General features: G+C 32.8%; 3 protein-coding genes and 1 non-coding gene across 8 annotated transcripts; 1 reads left to right on the plus strand and 3 right to left on the minus strand.

The window, feature by feature from the left end:
* The first annotated feature begins 4587 nt into the window (after nucleotides 1–4587).
* LOC120067815 (calcium-dependent protein kinase 26) lies at nucleotides 4588–8439 on the plus strand. 2 transcript variants are annotated; one of them, XM_039019407.1, is made up of 5 exons: nucleotides 4588–4751; nucleotides 5135–5984; nucleotides 6086–6382; nucleotides 7112–7537; nucleotides 7916–8439. In XM_039019407.1, the coding sequence occupies exons 2-5, from the start codon at nucleotides 5393–5395 to the stop codon at nucleotides 8176–8178; spliced, it is 1578 nt and encodes a 525-aa protein (XP_038875335.1). In that variant the 5' UTR covers nucleotides 4588–4751; nucleotides 5135–5392; the 3' UTR covers nucleotides 8179–8439. The 2 variants fall into 2 exon arrangements, with proteins under 2 accessions (XP_038875335.1, XP_038875336.1); XM_039019408.1 differs by having other exon boundaries at nucleotides 5147–5984.
* Nucleotides 8440–9828: 1389 nt separating this feature from the next.
* On the minus strand, nucleotides 9829–9900 carry TRNAG-UCC. Its single transcript has one exon. It is a non-coding gene; the product is annotated as a tRNA-Gly (tRNA).
* A 384-nt stretch (nucleotides 9901–10284) lies between these two features.
* Nucleotides 10285–16143, minus strand: LOC120068214. 2 transcript variants are annotated; one of them, XM_039019920.1, is made up of 9 exons: nucleotides 15961–16143; nucleotides 15236–15387; nucleotides 14933–15020; nucleotides 14343–14574; nucleotides 13382–13459; nucleotides 12640–12737; nucleotides 11358–11483; nucleotides 11097–11186; nucleotides 10285–10672 (listed from the first exon to the last, which is right to left on the minus strand). In XM_039019920.1, exons 1-9 carry the CDS (start codon nucleotides 16018–16020, stop codon nucleotides 10541–10543), a joined length of 1056 nt encoding a protein of 351 aa, XP_038875848.1. In that variant the 5' UTR covers nucleotides 16021–16143; the 3' UTR covers nucleotides 10285–10540. The 2 variants fall into 2 exon arrangements, with proteins under 2 accessions (XP_038875848.1, XP_038875849.1); XM_039019921.1 differs by having other exon boundaries at nucleotides 15265–15387; nucleotides 15961–16102.
* Nucleotides 16144–17565: 1422 nt separating this feature from the next.
* LOC120068565 (UDP-galactose/UDP-glucose transporter 2-like) lies at nucleotides 17566–20612 on the minus strand. Of its 3 annotated transcripts, XM_039020379.1 has the most exons (8): nucleotides 20095–20612; nucleotides 19873–19930; nucleotides 19679–19727; nucleotides 19362–19563; nucleotides 18979–19221; nucleotides 18698–18799; nucleotides 18170–18277; nucleotides 17566–18076 (listed from the first exon to the last, which is right to left on the minus strand). In XM_039020379.1, exons 1-8 carry the CDS (start codon nucleotides 20218–20220, stop codon nucleotides 17846–17848), a joined length of 1119 nt encoding a protein of 372 aa, XP_038876307.1. In that variant the 5' UTR covers nucleotides 20221–20612; the 3' UTR covers nucleotides 17566–17845. The 3 variants fall into 3 exon arrangements, with proteins under 3 accessions (XP_038876307.1, XP_038876308.1, XP_038876309.1); XM_039020380.1 differs by lacking the exon at nucleotides 19873–19930 and having other exon boundaries at nucleotides 19679–19707; nucleotides 20095–20609; XM_039020381.1 differs by lacking the exon at nucleotides 20095–20612 and having other exon boundaries at nucleotides 19679–19707; nucleotides 19873–19903.
* Between the last annotated feature and the right edge of the window lie 2486 nt (nucleotides 20613–23098).

Genomic DNA, 23098 nt, shown 5'->3' on the forward strand with positions numbered 1-23098 from the left:
TGGGTGGGTTCTTTTGTAACTATTTCTTCTTTTGGCTCAGAATAAGTGTGTGAACCCCGAATCCCAATTTTACACTTATGTGTTTTCTTATTTAAATTGTCTTAATTTTCCACTTAATTATGTGTCCCTATTTAAATTTGTATATAAGTTGAGTAGGTTGATGAGAAAGTTAGTATGAAATGGTGAAGAAGGGATGGGGATTTGAAAAAGAAAAATATGGAAATTGAGTTTGGGAAATTTCGGCTAAGTATAGAGAAGTTATATGAAATGCATTATGGATGAAGAAAGGATTGAAGAACTGAGAAAAATATGGGAAATTATTTTGGGGAAAATCTAGAAAAAAAACTTGTAGAAGTTGCACGGAGACAAACAATTCGCAGTAGCTAAGAGCGAGATCATTGAAAGTGAGATCAGCGAGATCATTGAGATCGAGACCAGCGAGATTGGAGAGGAAATAGGAGAGAGCGAGATTGGAGATAGCAAGACTACCGAGATTGCTGGAGAGAGCAAGAGTGAAAAGAGCGAGACCAGAGAGAAAGTGGGAGAGAACGACACTGCCAAGAGTGGAGAGAGCGACAGTGCCGAGAGCGGAAAGAGCGAGAGCGCCTATGCATTAGCCTTGCTTTGTCCGATTCGAACGTCATGCCCACACCTCGCCTATGTATTGAACGATCGAGCTAGCTTCTGGGCGATGTATTTGGACGCATTAGGGTGGATTATGCATTTAAAAACCCTAATTTGAATACAAACAAAGCTTGAAGACGTAAGGGAAAACGTCAATTAAAATCTAGGTGTCCGATTAAGTGAAATTCTTAAACCCTAAGAAATTGTGTTGGATGCGTTTGGGAAGAACACATTGAACCAAGGTGAAGTCAACTTACGTTGATAAAGGGAGGATTAAACATTTGGCCATGCAGCCAAGTAAGTGCTGTCAATCCCACGAGCAATTTGAACGCCTATAAATAGGGAGTTAGGATTTCATTTTCAAATCACACAAATCATTATGCCTTTGCAATGTTACTTGGTTTAACTCTATTTGTGACCTTTTCTCGTATGTGGGACTCTCTATCTTCATAAATTTCGTAGAGAAAGTAGAGGGCAGTGAGGGTTCAGAAGAATGTGTCAAATTTGGACGAGGAGATCTTTCAATCTACTCATGCGTTTGGAGTGATTCCAAAGCCATCTGAAAGCTCTGAAAGTCTAGTTTTCAGAGTAGGTCTGCCGGAGGAAAAGGCTCAAAGAAACTGGGCTGGAAGTTGAGAAGAAAGTAGAAGGGTCAGACTGTCGGGTCAGTCTAGGCCAGTCTTGAAGATTTTGAGATTCCGGCCAAACCACGAGGAATTCTGAGCTGAAAGTTTAGGATAAGATTCCTAAGACATAAGTTTGTAGAAGGAAATATTTTCAAATAAGGTTCGAAACTATGAGTAATCTAAGTTGTAAGTTGAATCTGGATTCTAGGGGTGAAAAAGGGACCCGAGGAGCTACTAGAGTGAAAAGTTCCTAAGAGTTCGAGGTGAGTGGCTAAAATGTTTTCGAACTAAATGTTTTTAAACTTTTTTTATTACAACATTTACAAAAAGCATGTTTGCGAAAATAATTATCATGCCTACTAGTTTTCTAAAGTGGTTTCCAAGCAACTTTGAATTGTGATTTGAATGCATGCATATTGTTGAAAAACTATTTACATATATATATATATGTATTGATTTTATCTAGCATGCGTTACCATCTTTAAAGCCATGTTGTATATGTATTATACTGTACATGCTTTAAAGAGAAAAGTTGTTTATAAATAGTTTTGGTAAAATGCGATGCCGAAGTACAAGGAGAAGGCATCCACCCAACTAGATACTGAAGTACAAGGAGAAGGTATCTATTGGTACTGAAGTACGTTTGAGAAGGTACCAAGCCAACGGGATACTGAAGTACGTTGGAGAAGGTATCCTTGTAGCTCGATACTGAAGTATAAGGAGAAGGTATCTGAGCAGTAGTACCTAATGTGTGAAGGTACTTAGTGGGGCCACAGGTGAATAAAGTCAGAGATTGAGCAAAAGGGTTCTCTCTGGACTAGTAGTTGATGTTAGGATTATTTTACCAGTTATACAGTACTTTGATTTGAGAAATGATTTTATTGTTTTTTGTTTAAAACAGCTTTATATAATTTACGCTTGGAAAGTACTTATGTTGTAAAAGTTTATATTTCAGATAAACTATTTTTTGAAATTATGCATGAGAATTTACTATGTTTTCTCGGTCACTCACTGGGCGTAAGCTCACCCCATTTTCAAATGTTTTTTGTTTTTCCCCCCCATAGATAGCGGTCAAATCCTCTGAAGACAGCTCAGTATCTGCTCCGCCACTAAAGGACCAAAAGACTTGTAACCGTTTGCTAGGTGGTTAGAGTTAATATTGTACACATGTTACTATTGTTCATATATGGACTAGGGTTTGTGGGTTTTGGGACTTGTAAATCTAATGTTGTAAATACTTTTAACATATTAAGTTTCTAAGTTAATAAATTTTGGGTCTAAAGACATCCCGTTGCATATGAATTACAATTGGTATCAGAGTTATTCTGCAAAGAGTTATTAGGCAGTAAGTGTCAGCCCAAGGGTTGGTAACTGCTGTAGTCACGCCTTTCTCTAAGTTAAGAAGGTGGTCTGGAGCGGGGTGTGACAAAGTGGTTGGGGATTCTCTATTTATCTCAAATTGGTTTTCCTCTACTCTTGAAGGATTGTGGCTCTGGTTAGTTTTTGAATGAAAGTTCTAAAAGAAGAAGAAGAAGAAAAAAATGAACATCTCTGGTTGACCATTAGTTTAACCTAATATTTTTTCCTAACACTAAAATAGTTAAATGGAGAGTGAAAGAGATTCCATTTCAAATATTTGAGTTTAGAAAAGTTATTGTGTTTCACATCACAACGTTTCCTTGTCTTCCTCTTTTTCTAGAAATATCCTTCGGAGTGTAGGCCATATTTTTATACAAAAATGGTCTTTCAATCATATGTGAATTTTACATTTTGTGTTTTTTCTTTTTTCAAATTAAAAAAATCCGAACATATTCTCTTTTAAAATGTTTAAAATAATAAAACCAGAAAATGTTTAATCTCTTACTACTATTACATACACGAATTTTCTATTTCAAGATAATTATTATTATTTTTGGAAACATATATAATTTCACATTCAAGTGGGATCGTGTACCACTATTCTCACAGTGCGGTACAATCAAAAGTTGTGACAGCCAATGAAATTATTCCACGTGGCGGAATCACATTAAAGAAATATATTATAACTCAGGTCATGTGATAGCTACTGTACTGTGACCATCCAGTTTAAAAGTTTTCCTCAAACTGAGAACTTTCGTCATGCTTATGTATATAATACCAATATTTTTATTTTATTTCTTTTTAACATATATAGATATATATATCACTTTAGATTCTTTATATAGTATCTTTTAAATTTTAAAATTTTGATTCTGATGTAAGTAAATTCAATTATAAACTAAACTAAAATAATGTTAACAGATAAATACTCAAAAAGTTTAGAGAATTAATAAATCGCCTAAAATCTTATCAATAAAACTATGGCTAAAAAAAATACTTTTTTGTTTTTTTAAAGAAAAAAGGATAATTTTTATTGTTAAACTTGGATAAACAAAACAATTTAGCATTATCTTATAATAATTTAATCTATTTACTTTCGATTTTCGTAACATTGTAGTCCTCCAATTTAATGTTTAACAATTTAGTTTCCGTACTATAAAATTTACAACAATTTAATTCTATTGTGAAAAAAAAAAACAAAAATAAATGTTAATTTTTATTAGGTAAAGACTTAGTATTTGAAATTTATAAATAAATGGGTTTCTAAACAGTATACCTATCTATATATGCATGAATATTATGTTTTTACATAGAGACTAAATAATTTAAAAATTCAAAGTACACTGCAAATTAAAACCATAAAGTTCATGGTCCAGTTTATTAAAAAAATAATAATTAAAAAATCTGAATACAAATGTTCAAATTTTGGTAAATGTATTATCGAACATAACAAGTAAATAATCAAGTAACCAAAAAACCAGCCACTAGAAAAAGAAATTCATAAGATATTTAATTTGGTTTAATTAAAATTTATTAGATGAAAAATGAAGTCACACAACAAATTATATGTGCAAAAAGTTATTTATTTAAAGAGAAATAATAATATCCATAAAAGTGTGGTTGAATTTAAAGGAGAGATAATGTTCATAAATAAATAAATAATGCTGTTTCCAGTTGTATTGCAACCGAGGCCATCATTTGGGCACATGTACATGTGGGGGACAAAATCGTAATTACGCTAAAATTTATTTATATGGATAAAGAACTTCTAAACGACACGTGTCAAACTTTTATGGCGTGATTTTTTCCATGGGCTTTATTTTGGATGCTTGTGTTTTTCATAATGATGATTATTGTTATTGTAATTAATTAATTAATTAATTTTAAGTGGGGGAGGAAATGGAGTCGGGTTTAGCCGGTAGCCGGTCAAGAAGGAGGCAAAGGAAAGAAGAGCCTTTTTTGAAATAGTGTGAAAATGAAGACTGGGTTTGAACAACGGAGGTTTAATGGATTGGACTTGTTCCACCATGGCATTTTCAAGAGTTCTTTCTCTTTTTTTTCTTCACTTCCCTCTCTCAGTTCTCGATTTTTGTTGTGTTTCTGTCATTTGATTGAAAGAATCGAGCTCGGATGGTGCTTCTGGTACGCGCTTTCTGTATTTCTTTTTGGGGTTTTTCTGATGTTTTAACTGTTTTTTTTCCCCCACTGGACTTATGATCGTGCTGGGTTGTGTATGGTATCTTCTCTTGATCCGAATTTGGACTTAATTGCATTTGGGTCTGTTTCGATCTTCATCTGTAGTTGAAGTGTGTGTGTGATTGTGGGTGTTTTTGCAGCTTTTGAGTTTCAAGTTCGTTTTAGTGGCTTGTGATTCTTGTAGTGTTTTTGTGAAATGTATTGTTTGTTTAATTAATTTGTTGAATTTTGATGATGGGGTGTGTTTGAATTTTGAAAATTTTGGGGAAGTTGAGAGGAGGGAAGTTGGTTAGATTTTGATTGTGCTATCTGACGAGTAATTCTTGCAGTTTACTTGCTAGGTAATACCTGGAAGCTGATGCAGAACCTGGATTTCATATGCCAAATTAACTTGGTATCTCAGCTCAACCTGGTTGGTCCAGGATGAGGTCATGACTCTGCATTGTTCTATGTTTGTTGTTTAATTATTCATGGAAAGACGTTTCAGGAACATCGTCTCTGAAACGTCGTTGAGGGAGATTTGATAAGTTAGGATATATTAGTGAGGTTAATTCAGCTGTCCTGTTATTAAACTCTGTTGCCCTAGTATGGACTTAGCTGAAACTGAAAGTGACCAGATTGGGCAGTCTATACAATTCTACAACTGTTTCAAAGTTTCAAGCCTGAGTGAAACAATTTTAGAAACTACACAAGTTGGAAATTTAAAAGATCGGTATGTTTTAGGGGAACGATTAGGTTGGGGACAATTTGGTGTGATTCGATCATGTTCTGATAGGCTGACTGGCGAAATGTTGGCTTGCAAGTCCATTGCCAAGGATAAATTGATGACAGTTGATGATGTGCACAGTGTTAAGCTTGAGATCGAAATAATGTCTCGATTGTCTGGGCATCCAAATGTTGTAAATCTAAAGGCAGTCTACGAGGAGGAAGAATGTGTGCACTTGTTAATGGAGTTATGTGCTGGTGGGGAGCTTTTCCACCAGCTGGAGAAGCATGGCAGGTTTTCGGAATCTGATGCTCGGGTTATTTTCAGGCATCTAATTCAAGTGGTCAAATATTGTCATGAGAATGGTGTCGTTCATAGAGATCTAAAGCCAGAAAACATTCTATTAGCCACAACCTCCTCCTCATCTCCAATTAAGTTGGCAGATTTTGGTCTTGCAACCTATATCAAACCTGGTAACTTATCTACAAAATTTCTTCTCCAATTAGTATTTAACATAAACTAAAAAACCATCATTCAAAACTCTGTTTTGTGACCATTTGTCCTCTGACAACAGGTCAGAATTTGCATGGTACTGTTGGGAGTCCATTTTACATTGCCCCGGAAGTCCTTGCAGGAGGCTATAACCAAGCTGCTGATGTTTGGAGTGCTGGAGTTATTCTTTATATCCTTCTCAGTGGGATGCCCCCATTTTGGGGTAAGACGAAATCAAGAATTTTTGAAGCTGTTAGAGCTGCAGATTTACGTTTTCCTTCTAATCTTTGGGATCATGTGTCAACATATGCAAAGGACTTGATCTCCAGGATGCTTTGTATGGATCCTTCAAAGCGGCTCACTGCTAAGGAAGTTCTAGGTAATCCTAATACTTTTTTGGCCAAATTTCTGTTTAGACAATCGAGTAAGAATGTAAGAAAAAACAACAATCAAGAACTTAGAGTAAAGGGCAAGAGATTTGGTTCTTGGATGCGTCAGAAGCATCTTCCACATTGCCAACATTATGTTATAGGAATGCTGTTAAAGGTATAGTAGTAATTAGTTAGGGAGTTTTTTTATACTTGTTGGTTATAAATGGAGGGGGGATGGCGAATGAATTAGGGCTTCAGAGTGATCTCAAGAAAAGAGAATCCAAGTACCTTGAAACACTTGGTTTATTGTATAGTTCTGATCTCTTTTATATTTCAATACATTTGGTCCTATCGTCATGTTGGAAGACTGTCCATGTTCAAAAGTTAGATTAGATTAGCTGTATTGTCGCCCTTTTGGTGGACCGGGGAATGGGTACATGAACATCGCAAACCATTATTTTCATTGTGTACTTTTTATCCTTTAATGTCACACTTTAGAAAGGTTTGTTTACTTGGGAATTTGGCATGGTGTGACGAACAAACATTTATGATTATGTAAAATTCTCAATTTATTGACCATTGACTAAGACAACCCTTGAGCATTCCTGCTGACATATATTCTATGCTTATTTTTAGCTTTCAATTTTGGAATAAGCTTATGCATTACATATCAACAAAGTGCGCCATTCTTTATTTCTTCTTCTCTGAAAGGCAAACATACTTTATGTTTCATGTAGCTCATTCATGGATGAAAGATGCTGCCCAAGCATCTCAAGAGCAGGAAAAGCTAGATGCTCGAGATTGCAGATGGGTGGAAATGGGCATAAGTTCTTCGCCCGCTCCATTCATCATGAGAAATCGGGATTTTAGCTTCAGTGATGGAACTCCTGTTATTTGTGAGGACCAAATGGGACATTCACCTGTATTCACTTGCAAATCATCGTTCTCTTCATTCCTTTTAGATAACGGTGGCACGCCTAGTTCTGTTCCAGGAGGATTTTCTTTCAGCAGTTGCGTTGAGTTAGATACAGCCACCGAGTTTTCATCCCCAATTCCAAAGCTTCCCAGTTTTACTTTCTTCAGTCCATGTTCAACAGTTGATCAAGGAAACAGTTCCATGAGATTCAAAGCAAATCTGTCACTGTCAGAAGCGCTTCATGAAGGTGTGTTTTTTTCTCTCTTTCAGGCCCTTTTCATTATATTGATTATAGGTTTAGGATGGTGGTATAGTAAAAAAGTGAAAAAGAAGATGTTGAGAACGAACTCTGAACAAGCCTAAAAAGGAAAACGAAAACTTTTAGATGCAATCTTTCATTCATGTTTTGTATTCCCTTTAATCAAGACTCTTTTGTATGCCTTTAGATATTTCATCAATCAATGAAACAGTTTCTTATCCACAAAAAACATTTACTTCATGTTTGAAATGCTATCAATAGCTAGTTCAAAGCAACAACTAATTGGGCTTTCTCTGAATATCATTTAGTAGGAAATGATTTCTTTAGTTTTACCAATTACGATGGACCATATTATCTTAAATGCAGAACCAATCAAGAGAAAGCTTTCTCTTCTCCTGGAACCTACAATTCCAGCCAAGTACAGGTTTGGAGAATTGGAGTGGAAAGAAACTCGAAAGGGGGGACCAGGTGGATCTAGAGGGACCAACATTCCCAGCAAAAGGAATCATACAATCGGACTTGGCGAGCTCGATCAGCTCAACCTCATTGTGACCGAATCAGTTATACGATGGGCATCGTGCACACATATCCCAACAACTCCATCCCTTAGGCTATCACTTGTCTGTTAACATTTTCGGTTTGTTAAAATTGTTTGCCAAAGTACAGACAAGTCATGCAGGGGAACAAGGAAAGCCGATGATCCCGAGATTTCTTAACGTTTCAGTCTCAGGAAAGTGAAATCTGTTGTTATATAGAGTCTGGGCAGCATTTTTTTGTTTTATAATTTTCAATGTGGTGCTATTGGGACTCTGATGCTTTGTTATATTTGGAAGTAGTCACTAAGCAAAGAATGAGAGGTTTTGCATTTGCTTGGCCTTTTTTGACAACTCCCCTAACTTCTCTAGCCTAGTTACTGAAAATCCAATTACAACCTGTTGATTTCTGTTCCTTTTTTGAGTGTTGTTTTAGAGTTGGAGAGGAAAAAGAAATTAGCTTTTTGTTTAATGATAAGGCCTAGTAGATCTTGTAATTTTAAATTTATGTAAAGGTGTCATTTTGTTGGGAAGTAGGTTTAATTAGCCCAATGAAATTGATTAGTGTTTTGAGGTTTGTACATTGTTTCAAGCTTGTAAAACTGGAGGAGCTCTCAAGATGTGGGCATTTTTAAAAGTCACCCAAGGGAGAAATTTGGGGGAAATTATTAAATTATTGGAATTTAAAGTTCAATTGTAAAAACATTGTACTTCTGGAATTATCTATGATGAAAATTTTAATTATGAAACTAAAACTAAATTATGTGATTGTCCAAAATTTTCATTCAACTGTGTGCATTAATCAAATTTAATATTATTATTCAAAACTTGATTATTTAATTTGAGTTTCATTTTTTTAAAATTAAAATTAGTGAGTGAATATGTTGGAAATTGAATAGAGGTAACAATCTTTTATATATATATATATATAAAGGTCAAATATTAATTTATACATTTACACTTAGGAGATTGTATTAATCAAAACTTTTTAATAATAATTATAGTAATTTAAATCTTGAATTTTTGTAAGTGTGACATTTTGCACCCTATATTTCGTTTCACCAATATCCTGTGAAATTTATACTTTGATTCTATTAAACTATTAAATTTCTATAAATGAATCAATTTAGACGTTTTATTGTGATTACCTTTGAAAATCATCAATGCATTCATTCTCAAACATGTAGACTTCTTCAAATGTCGATTTTACAAAATGGACGATTAAAGTAAATGCATGGACCATTGTCAAAGAAAATCTAACTAATAGTCTAACTTGATTCATTTGTGAAATTTTAGAGGTTTGATAGATACAACTATAAGTTTCACACGAGTTTTTTTTTTTTTTTTTCTTCCTAATGAAACATAATGAAAGTGCAAATCACTACACTTAGAAAAGTTTAAAAGTTTAAATTGCAATAATTATTAGCTCGAAGTATAAATTGATACCATCGCTAAAATTTAAGGATATAAATTGATACAACTCTTAGAATCATAAATTGATATTTTCTCCAAAATATATACACAGATAGTAACAGTCACAACACTATCTCAGGTTGAGTTAAATTGATACAGAAGCTTCTGGATGAAATTTATCTTCAATCTAAAGAAAACTATCTTGAGGTAACAAAAGATCCAACATTTTTATAATTGTACCATTAAACTTATTTGAAGAGTCGGAAAGAAGTTTTTTGAGGTTAAAAAATGATATAAAAAAAAAAAAAGAAAAAGAAAAAGAAAAAGAAGCACTGCGTTTGCCGGGAGTCGAACCCGGGTCTATTGCTTGGAAGGCAATTATCCTAACCGTTGGACTACAAACGCTGGACTTTAACTAATTCTTAAAGTAAAATATAATATCCCTTACATTTTTGCCAAGTTCGATAACAATACCAAACCTGTGCTCGTTTGTTCAAAATGTCCTACTTATCTTCAAGTTAATAGAAATCAGAGTCTCGTATCTTATTTGTAAAAAATTGGTCCCATCCATCCACTAAAAATCCGTTTTGATTGACTTGAGAAAAATATATTTTTTAAAAATCTCATTTTTATTTAAACATTTTAATAAAAACTGATTAAAATATATTTGAAAAATTATTTTAAATAATTACAAAACATTCTAATTTTTTCTAAAATGACTTGTTTTTTTAATTTAAACATTAGAAAATATATTCCAAACACACTCAAAATTAAAGTTACAAACAGTGATGATGAAATTGAGAAACCAAGAAATTTTGCATTATTGTATTGGTACACTAAATAAAAGCATCCATTCTCTTTATAGTACAACTGCCTCAGCCTCTCTTAAAGAAGTAGATTCATTTGGTAGAGAGATCAATTTAGAATGTTAAACTGATCCTGTTTTCCGAAGAAACCCCCTCTCACAAATGGGGGGAAAGAAAATAGACAGACAAAATTCTCTTCCGATATAAAGGGCCTCTAAAGGCACCATCTTTTATCACCGTCAAGGAGCGGGAGCGCATTCTTGAATCGCTTCTGCTAGCTTATTCCGATCGTCCTCTGTTTTTAATCGAATCAAGTACGTGCGTGCCACAACTGTATCTTTATCACCATTCTCGTTTGTATCGCCTTCACTCTACAAAAGAAGAAAACAAATATTAGCTATAGATGTCTTCAGGAATATTGGAATACAAATTAATCCACAATGAATAGAACCCAACAGCAATTTCTCTTCATTCCATTTCATTTAAATGAATAGGAATATAGAACAACAAAAACACAATAAAAGACACCAATTTTCATTCCAAAGGTTGATGATTTGATCTCCCACCCTCCACAATAGTTGAACTTAGGAAAAAAAAAAAACAAAACAAAAATGTAACATGGGATCGATTGTGTAGGTGGTAACTAGATCGCTATAAAAGACAACTTTTGAACCTCACATTCGCAATCCTTGTATGGGGGAGTTAAATGCTACTTTTATCATGCATACGAAGTAGAAATAAACTGACCAAGTCATACTTCAATATGTTGATAATCAGTATGAAGATAAACATTACCGAAGTATGGAATATTGCAACAAGCGAATTCTTTTGAGTACTTGTTTTTATCCCTGGATAGATTAAAGCATTCAGCAGTAGTCTCCCCACCTATAAGTAGAATATTCAACATATTGTAAGATTAAAAAAAAAAAAAAAAGAAAGAAAAAAGAAAAAAAGAAACCAAAACCCACAGCTGTTACTAAAGACTTGATGGAAGAGAGAGCTGGGATAAATAAAAAGTATGATCAAACAGTATAGATTAAGCATAATAAACCATACATCATTTCGAATTACAATTGTTGGTTTGGATTCCTTTGTACCCTTGCTGATACCCTCCTTGCATTTTATGGAAAGCTGCCCTGTGCCTTTGTCTTTCCATGCATCTTTATCTGCTGGATCAGTTGACTGCATATACACAACATGACATAGTGTCAAGAATACAGTAATTAATCTAGAACGGATACTAAGAAAATAAAAACTTAAACAGGATGAAACACAACGCAAATAAAAATAACAGTGAACAGAAGCAATATAATGACAACAGCAAATTTTCAATGTGTATAACATCATGCAACAACTATTCTAACTTTTTTTTTTTTCCCATTTGTACTTCTTCACAAATTCATCAGAACTCAAGGGATGAAGACAGTTAGCTATCAAAAACAACACCAACAGTTACACAAGTTTTGAAGAATTCAAAGAGGTTTTCTAGACTCCATAGCCTAAGATATCTCTTAGTCACTAATTAATTAACTGCCTTCATCAGCTGCTCATCCAAGAATTTTTGTTGCTAGCCCTACAACCTACAGCAATCTTTACACAGAGGCTACCCCACTGATACAACAAGCAGTAAGCACAGCTACCTACCCTAATCCCTTCCAAGGAATGTTGGATATTCATACTTGCCATCAACTGATTTTACTACTCCTTGGATACTCCTCCAAAAGTGTTTTGTGTTTCCATTACATCAATTTGATTGTACAATTTTCCCTCTTCAACTTCCAAAAGTAATGCTCCAATTGATACGAGCCAACCACAAAAAAATTGGACTGTCTACAATATCTCCGCAAATCTACTCATGCACTACTGAATTCATTACTGATTTTTCCCAAATATTCTAATATTCCCCGCAACATTAAACTACTTTTACACCAAATACCCATTCATCCCTTACAGCAGAAACCATAAAATAATATCCCTACTCAATTTATACTCTCATACATAAAAGTTGAAAGTGAAAACTATTACAATAGTTACAACAAACTACAATCTTTGTTTGGAAACAAGTTGCTCAATCAAGCTCTCCAGTCTCAACTCTCACGGCAGTCGGCACAATACATTTCAAGTTCTGGTCCTCATCTACCTCTTTTCTTCCTTGGAGAGTAAGAGTACCAGAAGGTAATATTCAAACAAAATGGATCCCCCTCCCAGTAAGAGTGCTCATAGGAAAAAAAAAAAAATAGAACGACAATTTTTCACAATGCAAATGCCTTCCTGTGCGGCCAATTAACTTTATCCGGAAATTATAATCATTTAAATTCCACTTTTCAGAAGCAAATACCTTCACATAAAGCTTACACTTAACTTCATGCACTACAACCACCCCTTTCTCTTCAGACTTCTTCACAGATGGGCTGCTTGGCTGCTCCAAGTCATTTTCTACAACCAAAACAAGGCCTCAAATTAAGAAAGTGGCACTTTAAAATTAAAAACAACATTTACACTCGAATATGCTCCAGCCCCGGGAAGATACCATGAGGTCAATTTATTTTTAAAATAATGTGGGTGGGGGGAACCATAATCTCGTATGTGAAGTTCTTACACACTAACAAGTGTCAGTTTTTTTTTTTTTTTTTTGCATTGTTGGATGGTGAAATGGTGTGACAAGACTCATCAGCTTGAAAACAAAAGACATTTACTACAATTCTGAATTCACAATTAAAATCCTTGCTCCCCCCAGCACCAACATTTACTACAAATTTGAGTCCAAGTTTCGGTAAAGAAAAGTCAAGAAAATTGCCAAAAAAATAACTAACAGTAGATGATCTATAATCCATTTAACTATTTAGAGCTCAAAATTTGAGCATTAAGGCCGTCAATAACAGATTGAACATGATAACTTGACTTATTTATAATTTGCTAGTCTCAAGTCATCATTGGTGCAACAATGTATAACAGTTGGACCTTCACATTAAGATTAACCTAGAGATGTATTGAAATATAAATATAAGCAGAGTAGTTTAAAGAGATACAACTAGATCAAGAAATAACTAAAAGAAAGTGCAAAATCTCAAGAATCTCACCGTCATCCGCATTCTCTGAAGTTGGGACTGCAGTTTGACCAACAGAAACACCATTGGCAAGAACTGAATTTTGTAATCCTTGCCAAAGGAAGAGAAAAGAAAAGGAGTTCATTTAGAACCAAACTAAGGAATTGTGGGATAGTTTAATACTAGTTGCATAACAAACTATACTACTTTTAGTTCTCTAAGAACGTAATCATAGCAACAAAGGAACAGAGGAGAGGTAATCAATTATAACTAAATGTTAAAAGATCATGAATCACATGCTAAAACTTGACTCGGAAAATAATAAGAACATGGTTGTTTTCCTTGTTACTATGAATAATTCATATCAATTAAAAGAAATCAGTCCTAGCCTAACCAGTATAAACATCTGGCATAAGTGGAACTTCAACAAAATGTCAATCTTTCTTTATTCATCGAGATGCATCATAACCCAGCAAATCAGCCAGGAGACTTGATAGATATTTGAAGTTCAACGTGGGATGCCCTAAGGCCCTTTATACTCGTGACATTTCCATATAAGTTTCCAAGAGAGTGATCATGTTTTTGGTATCTAAAAACATCATGAGAACATATATGAAATTACTTTTTTTTAGTGAGAAACATTGATCAAGAGATCATATATGAAATTACTGAAAATATGGTCAAATCCAGTCTTATATCATTTTCTATAATATCTAACATAAATAACAAAAAACTATAATTATTAAAAAAAAATTGTAAATCCACTTTGGTAATACAATTTCTCTAGTTATTAATTTTTTTTTTTTTACAACCCATGAAAATCAAAGCTAGCCATAACACTTCAAGTGACGTAACAGACGTGATGAACAAATATAGTTCACTTTCTTTTCCCTTTGTTTTCCATGTTGCGCCAAAATTTAGCATATTGAATACTCAATGAAGACACCAAAATCCTTGCAAAAGAATAATGCTAAGAGCTAGAAAGTAATGCTACCAAATATGCTAGGGGCTTGATGGTTGAAGAATGCCCCAGAGGTCCATGAAGTTGTACTGCTAGTAGTTGCACTAGTAGGTGCAAAACCAGTTTGTCCTTGAAATAGTTTTACATCAGTATTCTTGCGTTCAGTTTCTGTCTTCTTTTCAGCTATGGAAGATCCAGTAGAAGGTGAACTTTCTCCTTTAACAGTGTTTGCTTTGAGCCACTCGACAATATCACTAAATTTTTCCTTTGAATACAAAACGAATTAAGTCATGGATACTGATTTGAAAAATAATTTGGATATGTAAGCCTGACATTTAGTGTGAAATTCAACAAAGACACTTTAAACAAATGAATTCTTGATATGCAATAAATTTACAGCATATAAAGCAGGGTGCATTTGATTCTGCCTTATCAAAAGAGAGATGAATGCTTGTTAATAGTTAAGAAATTCTTGATCAAGTCAAATTGATTTCTTATTGTGTTAAAGATGTTACACGTCTACAAATTCATCTGAAGGGCATGATTTAGTCATCAAACAGGACCTATAAAATAGCAGGGTGGAGTTTAGATGAAAGCAGAAGAAAACAATTATCAGCGCTTACCATAATACTTGAGGCATGAGTCAAGTAATCACGGACACCATCTTCCCAAAGTTCATCTGGATGATTGGCTAATTGTGACTGCACCCAACTGTATGCAAACAAAAAAATGTAGTATACATTTAATATCATACAGGTATGGAATCCCCATATTGACACTTCTAACATTCTAAAATCATAAACACTAGCAACTACAACTAGCTACTTTCTACAAAAAATCAGCAAATTCAATAAGCGTAAGCAATGATAATGCAAGATAACAAATGATCAAGAGGTTCATTTGAATTACGGTATTCACAGTTAGACCTTGCAAATTGAGTGTTAAGTGCTCTCACATGCTGCTGAGATGACTCCGCCCGGCGCACATCAAGTGTAGGTGTTTTTGTCTTCTGTTGTTGAGATGGTTCTGCCCTCTGAATATCAAATGAGGATCCCGCCAATATTCTTTTGTTACCAAACTGCATTAAATTTGCAAGAGAGAGAGAGAGAGAGAGAGAGAAATACAATAAGCTTTTAAGACATCAGGTGATTAAATCAGGAAGTGCTTTATCAATTAGCAATAAACACGTCGTTCATCGACTCCCTGTTCTTTTGTAGAAAAATTCGGGGGAAAACCCAATAGGACTCAATTAATGATTCAATAAAGTAAGAACACGTCAACCTTATAACTTAAACTCCCGCAAAGGGAGATTTTCAAAACACTCAAAGAAGCTAAGATTACTATAAGCAGACAAAAAGCACCGACCACCCAACGGAATTCAAGTACATGGAAATATTCTACTTGTTACAACCCAAAAATTGGGGGAAAATGCTCAATCCTAACTACGCTCTTCATGAAAGCCATCAAACAGAGCAAGTCAAAATTCAATGAAGCAAAGCACAGTCGATAGAAATTCATACCCAAAAGAGTAGTTCATAATTATCATTGAAGCTGTAAAATATATAGAAAAAACACGAGTAGGATATGTGGAAGAACAAATCAGGTTTCGGCGGATTACGGAGAAAGGAAAGAACATGAAAAAGGAACATACCACAGAATCGTAAGTGTCGGGAATCGAGTCTGATAAGGCAGAGCGCTTAGTTCCTCTCATAATTTTGAACAAATCTTGTAAAAGCGAAGAACAGTGAAAGAAAGATTTAGGGTTTTCCAAAATTTTACAACTTTTTTTGCTTCAGAGTAGCTTGCTCAAAAGAGGAGAAAAGGAACATTTTCGGTAGTGGGGAACTGAGATTTATGCAAATTAATTAAATGTATTAATATGAACCGTTGGATCATCTGCACACGATATTTTCAATTGGAGCCGTTGGATCTGTTCGCCGCGAAGAGAAAGACCACGTGGTCTTCGCCTTCGGTTTTGCTGAGCTGTTTTGTCTCTCCTCCGATGTGGAACCCATTTGCTTATCTGGGCCACCAACTGGGCCTGAAAGCCCATAACCTTCGCCCACTAAACTTTAGTTTAGTTTCAAACTTTTAAATTTGCATTTAATATATTTAAATTTTAGAATATTTAAAATTTTATTTTAACACATTTTGTATTTCAAGAAAAAAAATAACTCAAATTTGACCCTTGTGAGCCTATTTTGATTTACTAGAGAAAAAATTGTTTTTTAAAATAGTCATTTTTTTATAAAATTTGTTTAAAATACGATTTGAAAAATTATTTTGAGTGGTTGTTGAACATTTGTATTTTTCCAAAATGAATTATTTTCAAAATTGAACATTTGAAAAGTTAAATCAAACACATACTCAATTTAACTAGGTTAAGATACGTCCATTTATTTTGATAGTTTTTTGACATACTTTCAAATCTCAAGTTTTAGTTTTTGTACTTTCGTTTACAATAGTGTTTGTACTTTTAATAAATTTAGTCTCTATTATTAATTTATTGTTGATTTTTCACCCAAAAAAAAATTATAGGTCAAAGGTATATTTGGAATATATTTTCAAATGTTTAATTTGAAAAATAAGTCATTTTAAAATAAATTAAAATGTTTAGCAATCATTCAGAATAGTTTTTCAAATGTATTTTAATAAGTTTTTATTAAAAATATTTAAATAAACACGAGTTTTTAGGAAGAAAAAAAAACCTTTTGTTTTCAAATCAATCTAAACGAATCCTCAATTTAATATTTATGAAAAGTATATGAATTGAAATTAGACATCTGAAAGTACACCAAACTTAAGCATCCTTTATAGTAAAATTAAAAAACAATGATCTCAACTCAATTTTTTTCAAACCGTGCTTTCAATTAGTTATAGTGAAGTTTCTTATTTCTTTATCAAAGAGTATTTTAACAAATATATATATATATATATTATAACATCATTTTCTTAGCACAGTAATTTATTAATTTATTTATTAAATTAAAATGTTGATACAATAGAGATTTTGAATAGACGTTTTTTAGAAAACATTTGAATGGACTATGTGAGTTTGATGTGACTTGAGAATGACAGAGAAGTTTGAAAAGTTTTCCTTCAACAGTTTTTTAAATCCAAAATTGCAAATGGGCTATTAATCAGACAAATATCCCTTTTAAGTAAAATAAAAAAATTTAAAAAAATCATACAAATATTGAATTACGACTGCTATATAATATAATACAACTAATTGAAATTGAAACTGAAACAACCCTAACCCAAAAATATAAAAATAAAAAATCTTTACCAATCAGCTGTACTTCCAAAATTGACATTGGGTAACAAGTGAAAAATAAGCTTGTGGGTATAAATATTCTCTATTTTCTCTAACTTTACATTCATTTCTAGTAACAACTTTGCAAAACGTAAAAGAGAATAAATAAGCACTTATGGAAATCTAAGTAAAAAAAAAAAAAAAATCATAACAAAAAAAACAAGGGAAACTCTTTATTTGATAGACACACTACATGAACACTCCATTAAAGGATATATAATTAAACCAATGGCCTCTTCACTTCATCTTCTTCTTTTCCCTCATCTAACTGGTTATCATCTACTCTATGTGAAGATTTTGCTGGTCTTGAAGGCAATTTGTTGTCAGGCAACATCTTCAGTACAATTCCCATGGCTATAAGAAGCAGCCCACTTCCATGTTGTTCTGTCATTGGCTTGGTAAATATGAGGTATGAAAGTAGAAGAGTGACTGCTTTTCTTGCAGTTGTTATCTGCACACATCGGTAAAGGTCGAAACCCAGTTGGTAAACTGTAAAACCCGAAAAGATTCGCTTGAACTATATGATAGAACTTGAAGAACATACCATTGCGGTTGTGGCAGCGCCAAAAATGGCGATGAGGGATAGAACAGACACTTGACCAACAAATGTTGCCATGGCTTCAAACACCAAGACTCCGTAGACATACGGGTGCTGTTATACATTTAGTACAAAGTCAAGATATGAGCTGTATATTCATAAAATAGCTAAGTCGAGATTAATGTTTAACTATCCTCTCTTTGTTGACCTAGCAAAGATTGTTGTCTTCAAGGATAGGGATGTTATTGTAAATTAATAAAGTATAATGTCCAATTTTATATTAGAATAAAGGGCATATGTTGACTAAGTTGCAGACAGGACATTTTCTTGCACATATTGAACTAATCAAATGGATGTGTTGACTATATAAACGGTTGACTTATAGGAAAAAGAAGAAACATGGAGGCAAACATTAACCACTACATGACTTGCCATCAAGTTGTAGACAAGGATTTCTTTATATGACAAGAAAAATACGTATAGTCTAGCAATAAAAAAGAGCAAATTAGCAGAGAGTTGGATTAAGATATTTACTTCAGCACAGGAAGTCCAGGCTCGAAACAGCTCTCCCGTTAACACCATCGGTACTACTAAGAAAGGGAGGCCAACTACAGTCGAGCAAAATAACATTTCAGTCTGCCAAAGAGTATCAAAAGGTTATTATCAAGAATCGAAATAAAAGAAATTGCCATTGTTTCATAATATAAACATTCAGCACACTTCTTGAACAAATTGAAGACTGAGAAATGATAATCTGAACTAAAATTTTCATCTGTTGCTTAGAACGGGTAAAACTGAAGGGGATCAAAGCTTACCTGTGTAGTATCAGGATTCATAGTAAAAATGGCTTCCTGCAAATTCCCGAGAAAGGCGTCCATGACAAGAGCACCGCTTATCATAACAACACCTAATATACTAAAATTTGGAGAAGTCTGTGCATCTGCTAAGGTGAAGAGGATCAATCCAATCACTAAAAGAAGAGCAGAGATATACTCATGAATAGGGTATTTCCTTCTCAAGCCAGGAATGAAGGCTCCCATTATCATAACAGGAAGCACCTGAAGTTTTACATAGCAAAAGGGTCAATCTAAAATCACAGAATTAAGATAACCGGAACTCAATTCAAAGACAGATCAAAAGGTAAAATCTATACATATCATCGAAAATCTCAACAGTTTTTTCCTGATTGAAAACATGCCTTGGTAGATTTGAACATAATTTGTGCTGGATAATTCAGAAAAGCCAAGGAGCCCTTGGTTAATCCATGAGATCCCATGAGAACAGCTGACAGTTTCACATATGTCTTCCATGGGTTAACCATTTGCTTGGTGGTGAAACCTTGGAGATAAATAAGTGCCAGATAAACAAATCCTTGGACAAATGTGAAGTACCATCCATAACTGCAGAACTAAAATTTGTTAAGAAAAGGGATTCAGCATAAAAACATAGTTCCATAGAGATGGAATAGTTCGAACAAAAAACTCTGATATAAACTAAAAAAGATTAATCAAATACCTGAACTTGAGACGATTATACACATATTCCTGCGAACCAATAACATGTTCTGTCAATATCAAACAGAATTTGGTAATAGAAAGTTGACCAAACCATTAACACTAAACTAACCGATGCTAGCACAGAAAATCAGGGTAAAAGCCATTACTAAGAGGGAAGAGAACAAGAAATGTAAAAGTTCTCAGTTATTTTACCATAAAGCAGAACGTTCACTGCTTTATACAGAGATTTAGCTTTATTCTCTTGCGTTTTCTGAGCCACCAAATAGTTACTCAAACAGATGCAGGACTAATCATCACATAAATTAAACTAAGAGTCGAGCCATTAACATAAATGAGAATCGTTCCAAGGAACACTCATCATCAAAAAAAAAAATCAAAACAAAGAAACCCAAAAGAAGATTGAAAGAAACAAACCTCACAAACACCATTAACAAGGTAGCCAAAGAAAAACCCAGAACTGCAAATGAGAAACTGCTGCCATTTAGGTCGATCAGTGAGCGAAATCCCAAACAGGGACCTGGTTTGATCCTCGTTTTTCATCTTCCACAATCGTCAACGTCTGAAAACAAAGAAAACCCAAACAGCAATCCCAAGAAACGAAAACCCAAGACAACTTTAATTCACTGGTAATATTTCTTTAATTGGGAGAAAAAGGGATATCAATTACATTGGGAAGAAAGGAATCGGAACAGAGATGGAATCAAAGGGACTTTTTAATCCTTTTTTTTTTTCTTCTCTGTGCAAGTCTGTAGAGAGAGTTTTGAAAGAGAAAACGTTGGTACGAAGAGAAGAAGAAAGAGAGAAGCTTAAACCACAAGAAGAAACGATTGCGATACACTTGTGGGTGGGCCTCGCTTTCTGTTCTAAAGCTGCCTGCAAATGGAAGGAATGAAGAAGAAAGAAAGAGGACGAGGTTTGTGAAATTACGGATATGGGTTTCTATTACAAGCCGTGTCTTTCGGTTTGGCTTCGTATACCCACCGAGTTTCTCTTAGGAAATTACAGAAATGGGCTCGATTTTTTTAAAAAAAATATTTGTTTTCATTATTATTATTTTTCTTTTTTCAAGTCAAGTAGGCTGCTTTGATAGTTCGGCAGCCGCCTGTGAAATTGCATGACCGAGTCACCGTCGCTTTGGAAATTACGATTTAATTTATTGGAAAAATATCCATATATATCTCTTCATTTTTTACCCTAATAATTTTTAAGTTAAAAAATATATTTAGTTCTCCAATTTTAATAAAAGTAACTATTTAATAATCATTTGTTTTTTTTATTTTTATTTTTAAAAATTAAACATATTTTATCACTTTTTTTTTATAATGATTTCTATCTTTCTTAAGTACAATCGTTGAATTCTTAAACAAATTCTAGAAACAAAACTTTTTTAAAGTTATTTTTTTTAATTATCAAAATTTGGTTTGATTTTTTAAACCATTGATGAAAATAGATAACAAATGAATAAATTTGAGATGGAAGTAATGTTCATACACTTAATTTTCAAAACAAAAACAAAAAATAAGATATTTACCAAACGATACCTTAGTTTTTAAATTTTAGTTGGTAATAATTTAGTCCATTTTTAAGGTCTCCTTTTTGGTAACCTTTATATTTTTTTTGTTTTTTATTTTTGAAAATTAAGTTTATTTCGTCTTTATTTCTTATAATGATTTGCATTTTTTTTAGTATATTGGTTGAATTTTTAGCCAAATTTTAAAAATAAAAATAAAATTTTAAAAGCTATTTTTTTAGGTTTTCAAAAGTTTGCTTGATTATGTAAACTATTGGTAAAAAGTAGATGATAAATGAAGGAATTTAGAAGTAGAAATACTGTTTATAGGCTTCATTTTCAAAAACAAAATACAAATACAAATGATTACTAAACGAGACCTAAATGTATAACAATTTAGTTTCTAAATTTTAATAAATAAATTTCACCCTTTACTTTGAAATTTATAACAATTTAGTTTGTATAATGAAAACTTTCAATCAATTTTAAGTTTCAATTATTATGTCGTTACCAATTAGTCTTTATAGTTTATAAATACGTCTGTTTTATGATTTGTTTATCAATTTACATATGTCATAAACTTAATCAAATCATCATGACAATTTTCATGATTGGGACAAAATTGTAAATAATTACAACTAAAGTTTATGGACTAAATTGTTATGTTCATGAAATCATGAAATTTCAAGAACCAAAAATAATTTTTAATCTTTGGTTGTGTATCAATTTATACCTCTTATTATGTTTCATTTGAATAAATATAACATGAGACTTATAATTTTATTAGTTAATTTCATAAACTTATACAAACAAATCAATTTAGACTCTTAATTAAAATTACTTTTGAAAAGTGTCCACGCACTAATTTTACTGGCCTATTTTGCTAATTCGAGATTTGAAGAAACTTGCACACTTCATAAGAATTATTGTTGTATTTATACTTTCCAAAAATAATCTAAACAAATTGTTCATTAGACGTTTAATCGAAACAATTATAAGTCTCACAATTCTTTTTTGACGAAATTATCTGAAAAATGTGTAAATTGATATATAGTGTAAAGTTTAAATTGTTACGATCATTAGTTCAATGTTGTGTTTAATACAATCGAAAAGTTTAGAGTATAGATTTATATTTTTTTTTTCTAATTTATAAAATCATCCATAATATTTTACATAATTCTTAATTTGATAATTATACGAAAATATTTCTAAATTTAATTTATACTCTCGGACGTTCTTTCAATTTTTACAATCATACTTATTGTAAAAATGTAAGGGCACACTTACCTACCTATAAATGTTATTTATGACATGCAATTTAGGGAGGTGGGTCACATTGGATTACATTTGGAGTTGTTTACCTAAATATACACGGATAATCAATTGTTGGTTCCGCCATTTTTTATTACACCCAATCATGTAATTTAATTGATTTCAAGATATATTCTTATTACGATTTATAAATTTACTCTCTATCCTCTCTCTTTAGAGAGAGAAGAACATGTTACTATTCCTTTAAAGACCAAAAAAAAAATCAAAACTTATCAAACTTTATATTTTTTTCTCTCTTCATCCTATCACTTTCCATGAATCCCTCATTTTCTTCTTTTTCAATCTCCATATTAAAATTCTTTTTTCTTCCCCCTCTTCTGAACACTATCAACAAACCTATCAAATTTCATTCACATTATAGAGAAAAATAAACATCATTAATAACTTTCTAATTATGATTGAACTCATTGTTATTACACGTTTAAAATAACATCAAAGATTATCTAATTACCACTGCAACACATTTTCTTTGCAATACAATACAAATCTCAAACGGGTAGGTAAGTGAACCTAAAAGTACAGATCACCCCAAACTCAAATAATATTATAACATCAGTCTTTTCTCCCAAAAAATAA

Source organism: Benincasa hispida, chromosome 12 (genome assembly GCF_009727055.1).
Source record: "Benincasa hispida cultivar B227 chromosome 12, ASM972705v1, whole genome shotgun sequence".
In the NCBI taxonomy this organism is placed as follows: Eukaryota; Viridiplantae; Streptophyta; class Magnoliopsida; order Cucurbitales; family Cucurbitaceae; genus Benincasa; species Benincasa hispida.

What these genes read in the sequence shown, in the direction of transcription:
- LOC120067815 (XM_039019407.1), top strand. Translation starts at nt 5,393, where the DNA reads ATGGACTTAGCTGAAACTGAAAGTGACCAGATTGGGCAGTCTATACAA. An exon ending in TGCAACCTATATCAAACCTG is followed by an intron (nt 5,985 to 6,085) that starts GTAACTTATCTA and finishes CTCTGACAACAG; the next exon opens with GTCAGAATTTGCATGGTACT. An exon ending in CACTGCTAAGGAAGTTCTAG is followed by an intron (nt 6,383 to 7,111) that starts GTAATCCTAATA and finishes TGTTTCATGTAG; the next exon opens with CTCATTCATGGATGAAAGAT.
- LOC120068565 (XM_039020379.1), bottom strand. Translation starts at nt 20,220, where the DNA reads ATGAAAAACGAGGATCAAACCAGGTCCCTGTTTGGGATTTCGCTCACT. An exon ending in TTGTTAATGGTGTTTGTGAG is followed by an intron (nt 19,931 to 20,094) that starts GTTTGTTTCTTT and finishes TTGGTGGCTCAG; the next exon opens with AAAACGCAAGAGAATAAAGC. An exon ending in CCTGGACTTCCTGTGCTGAA is followed by an intron (nt 18,278 to 18,697) that starts GTAAATATCTTA and finishes AATGTATAACAG; the next exon opens with CACCCGTATGTCTACGGAGT.
- LOC120068214 (XM_039019920.1), bottom strand. Translation starts at nt 16,020, where the DNA reads ATGAGAGGAACTAAGCGCTCTGCCTTATCAGACTCGATTCCCGACACT. An exon ending in TTCAGAGAATGCGGATGACG is followed by an intron (nt 12,738 to 13,381) that starts GTGAGATTCTTG and finishes TTTTGGTTGTAG; the next exon opens with AAAATGACTTGGAGCAGCCA. An exon ending in TTGCAATATTCCATACTTCG is followed by an intron (nt 10,673 to 11,096) that starts GTAATGTTTATC and finishes CTTCTTTTGTAG; the next exon opens with AGTGAAGGCGATACAAACGA.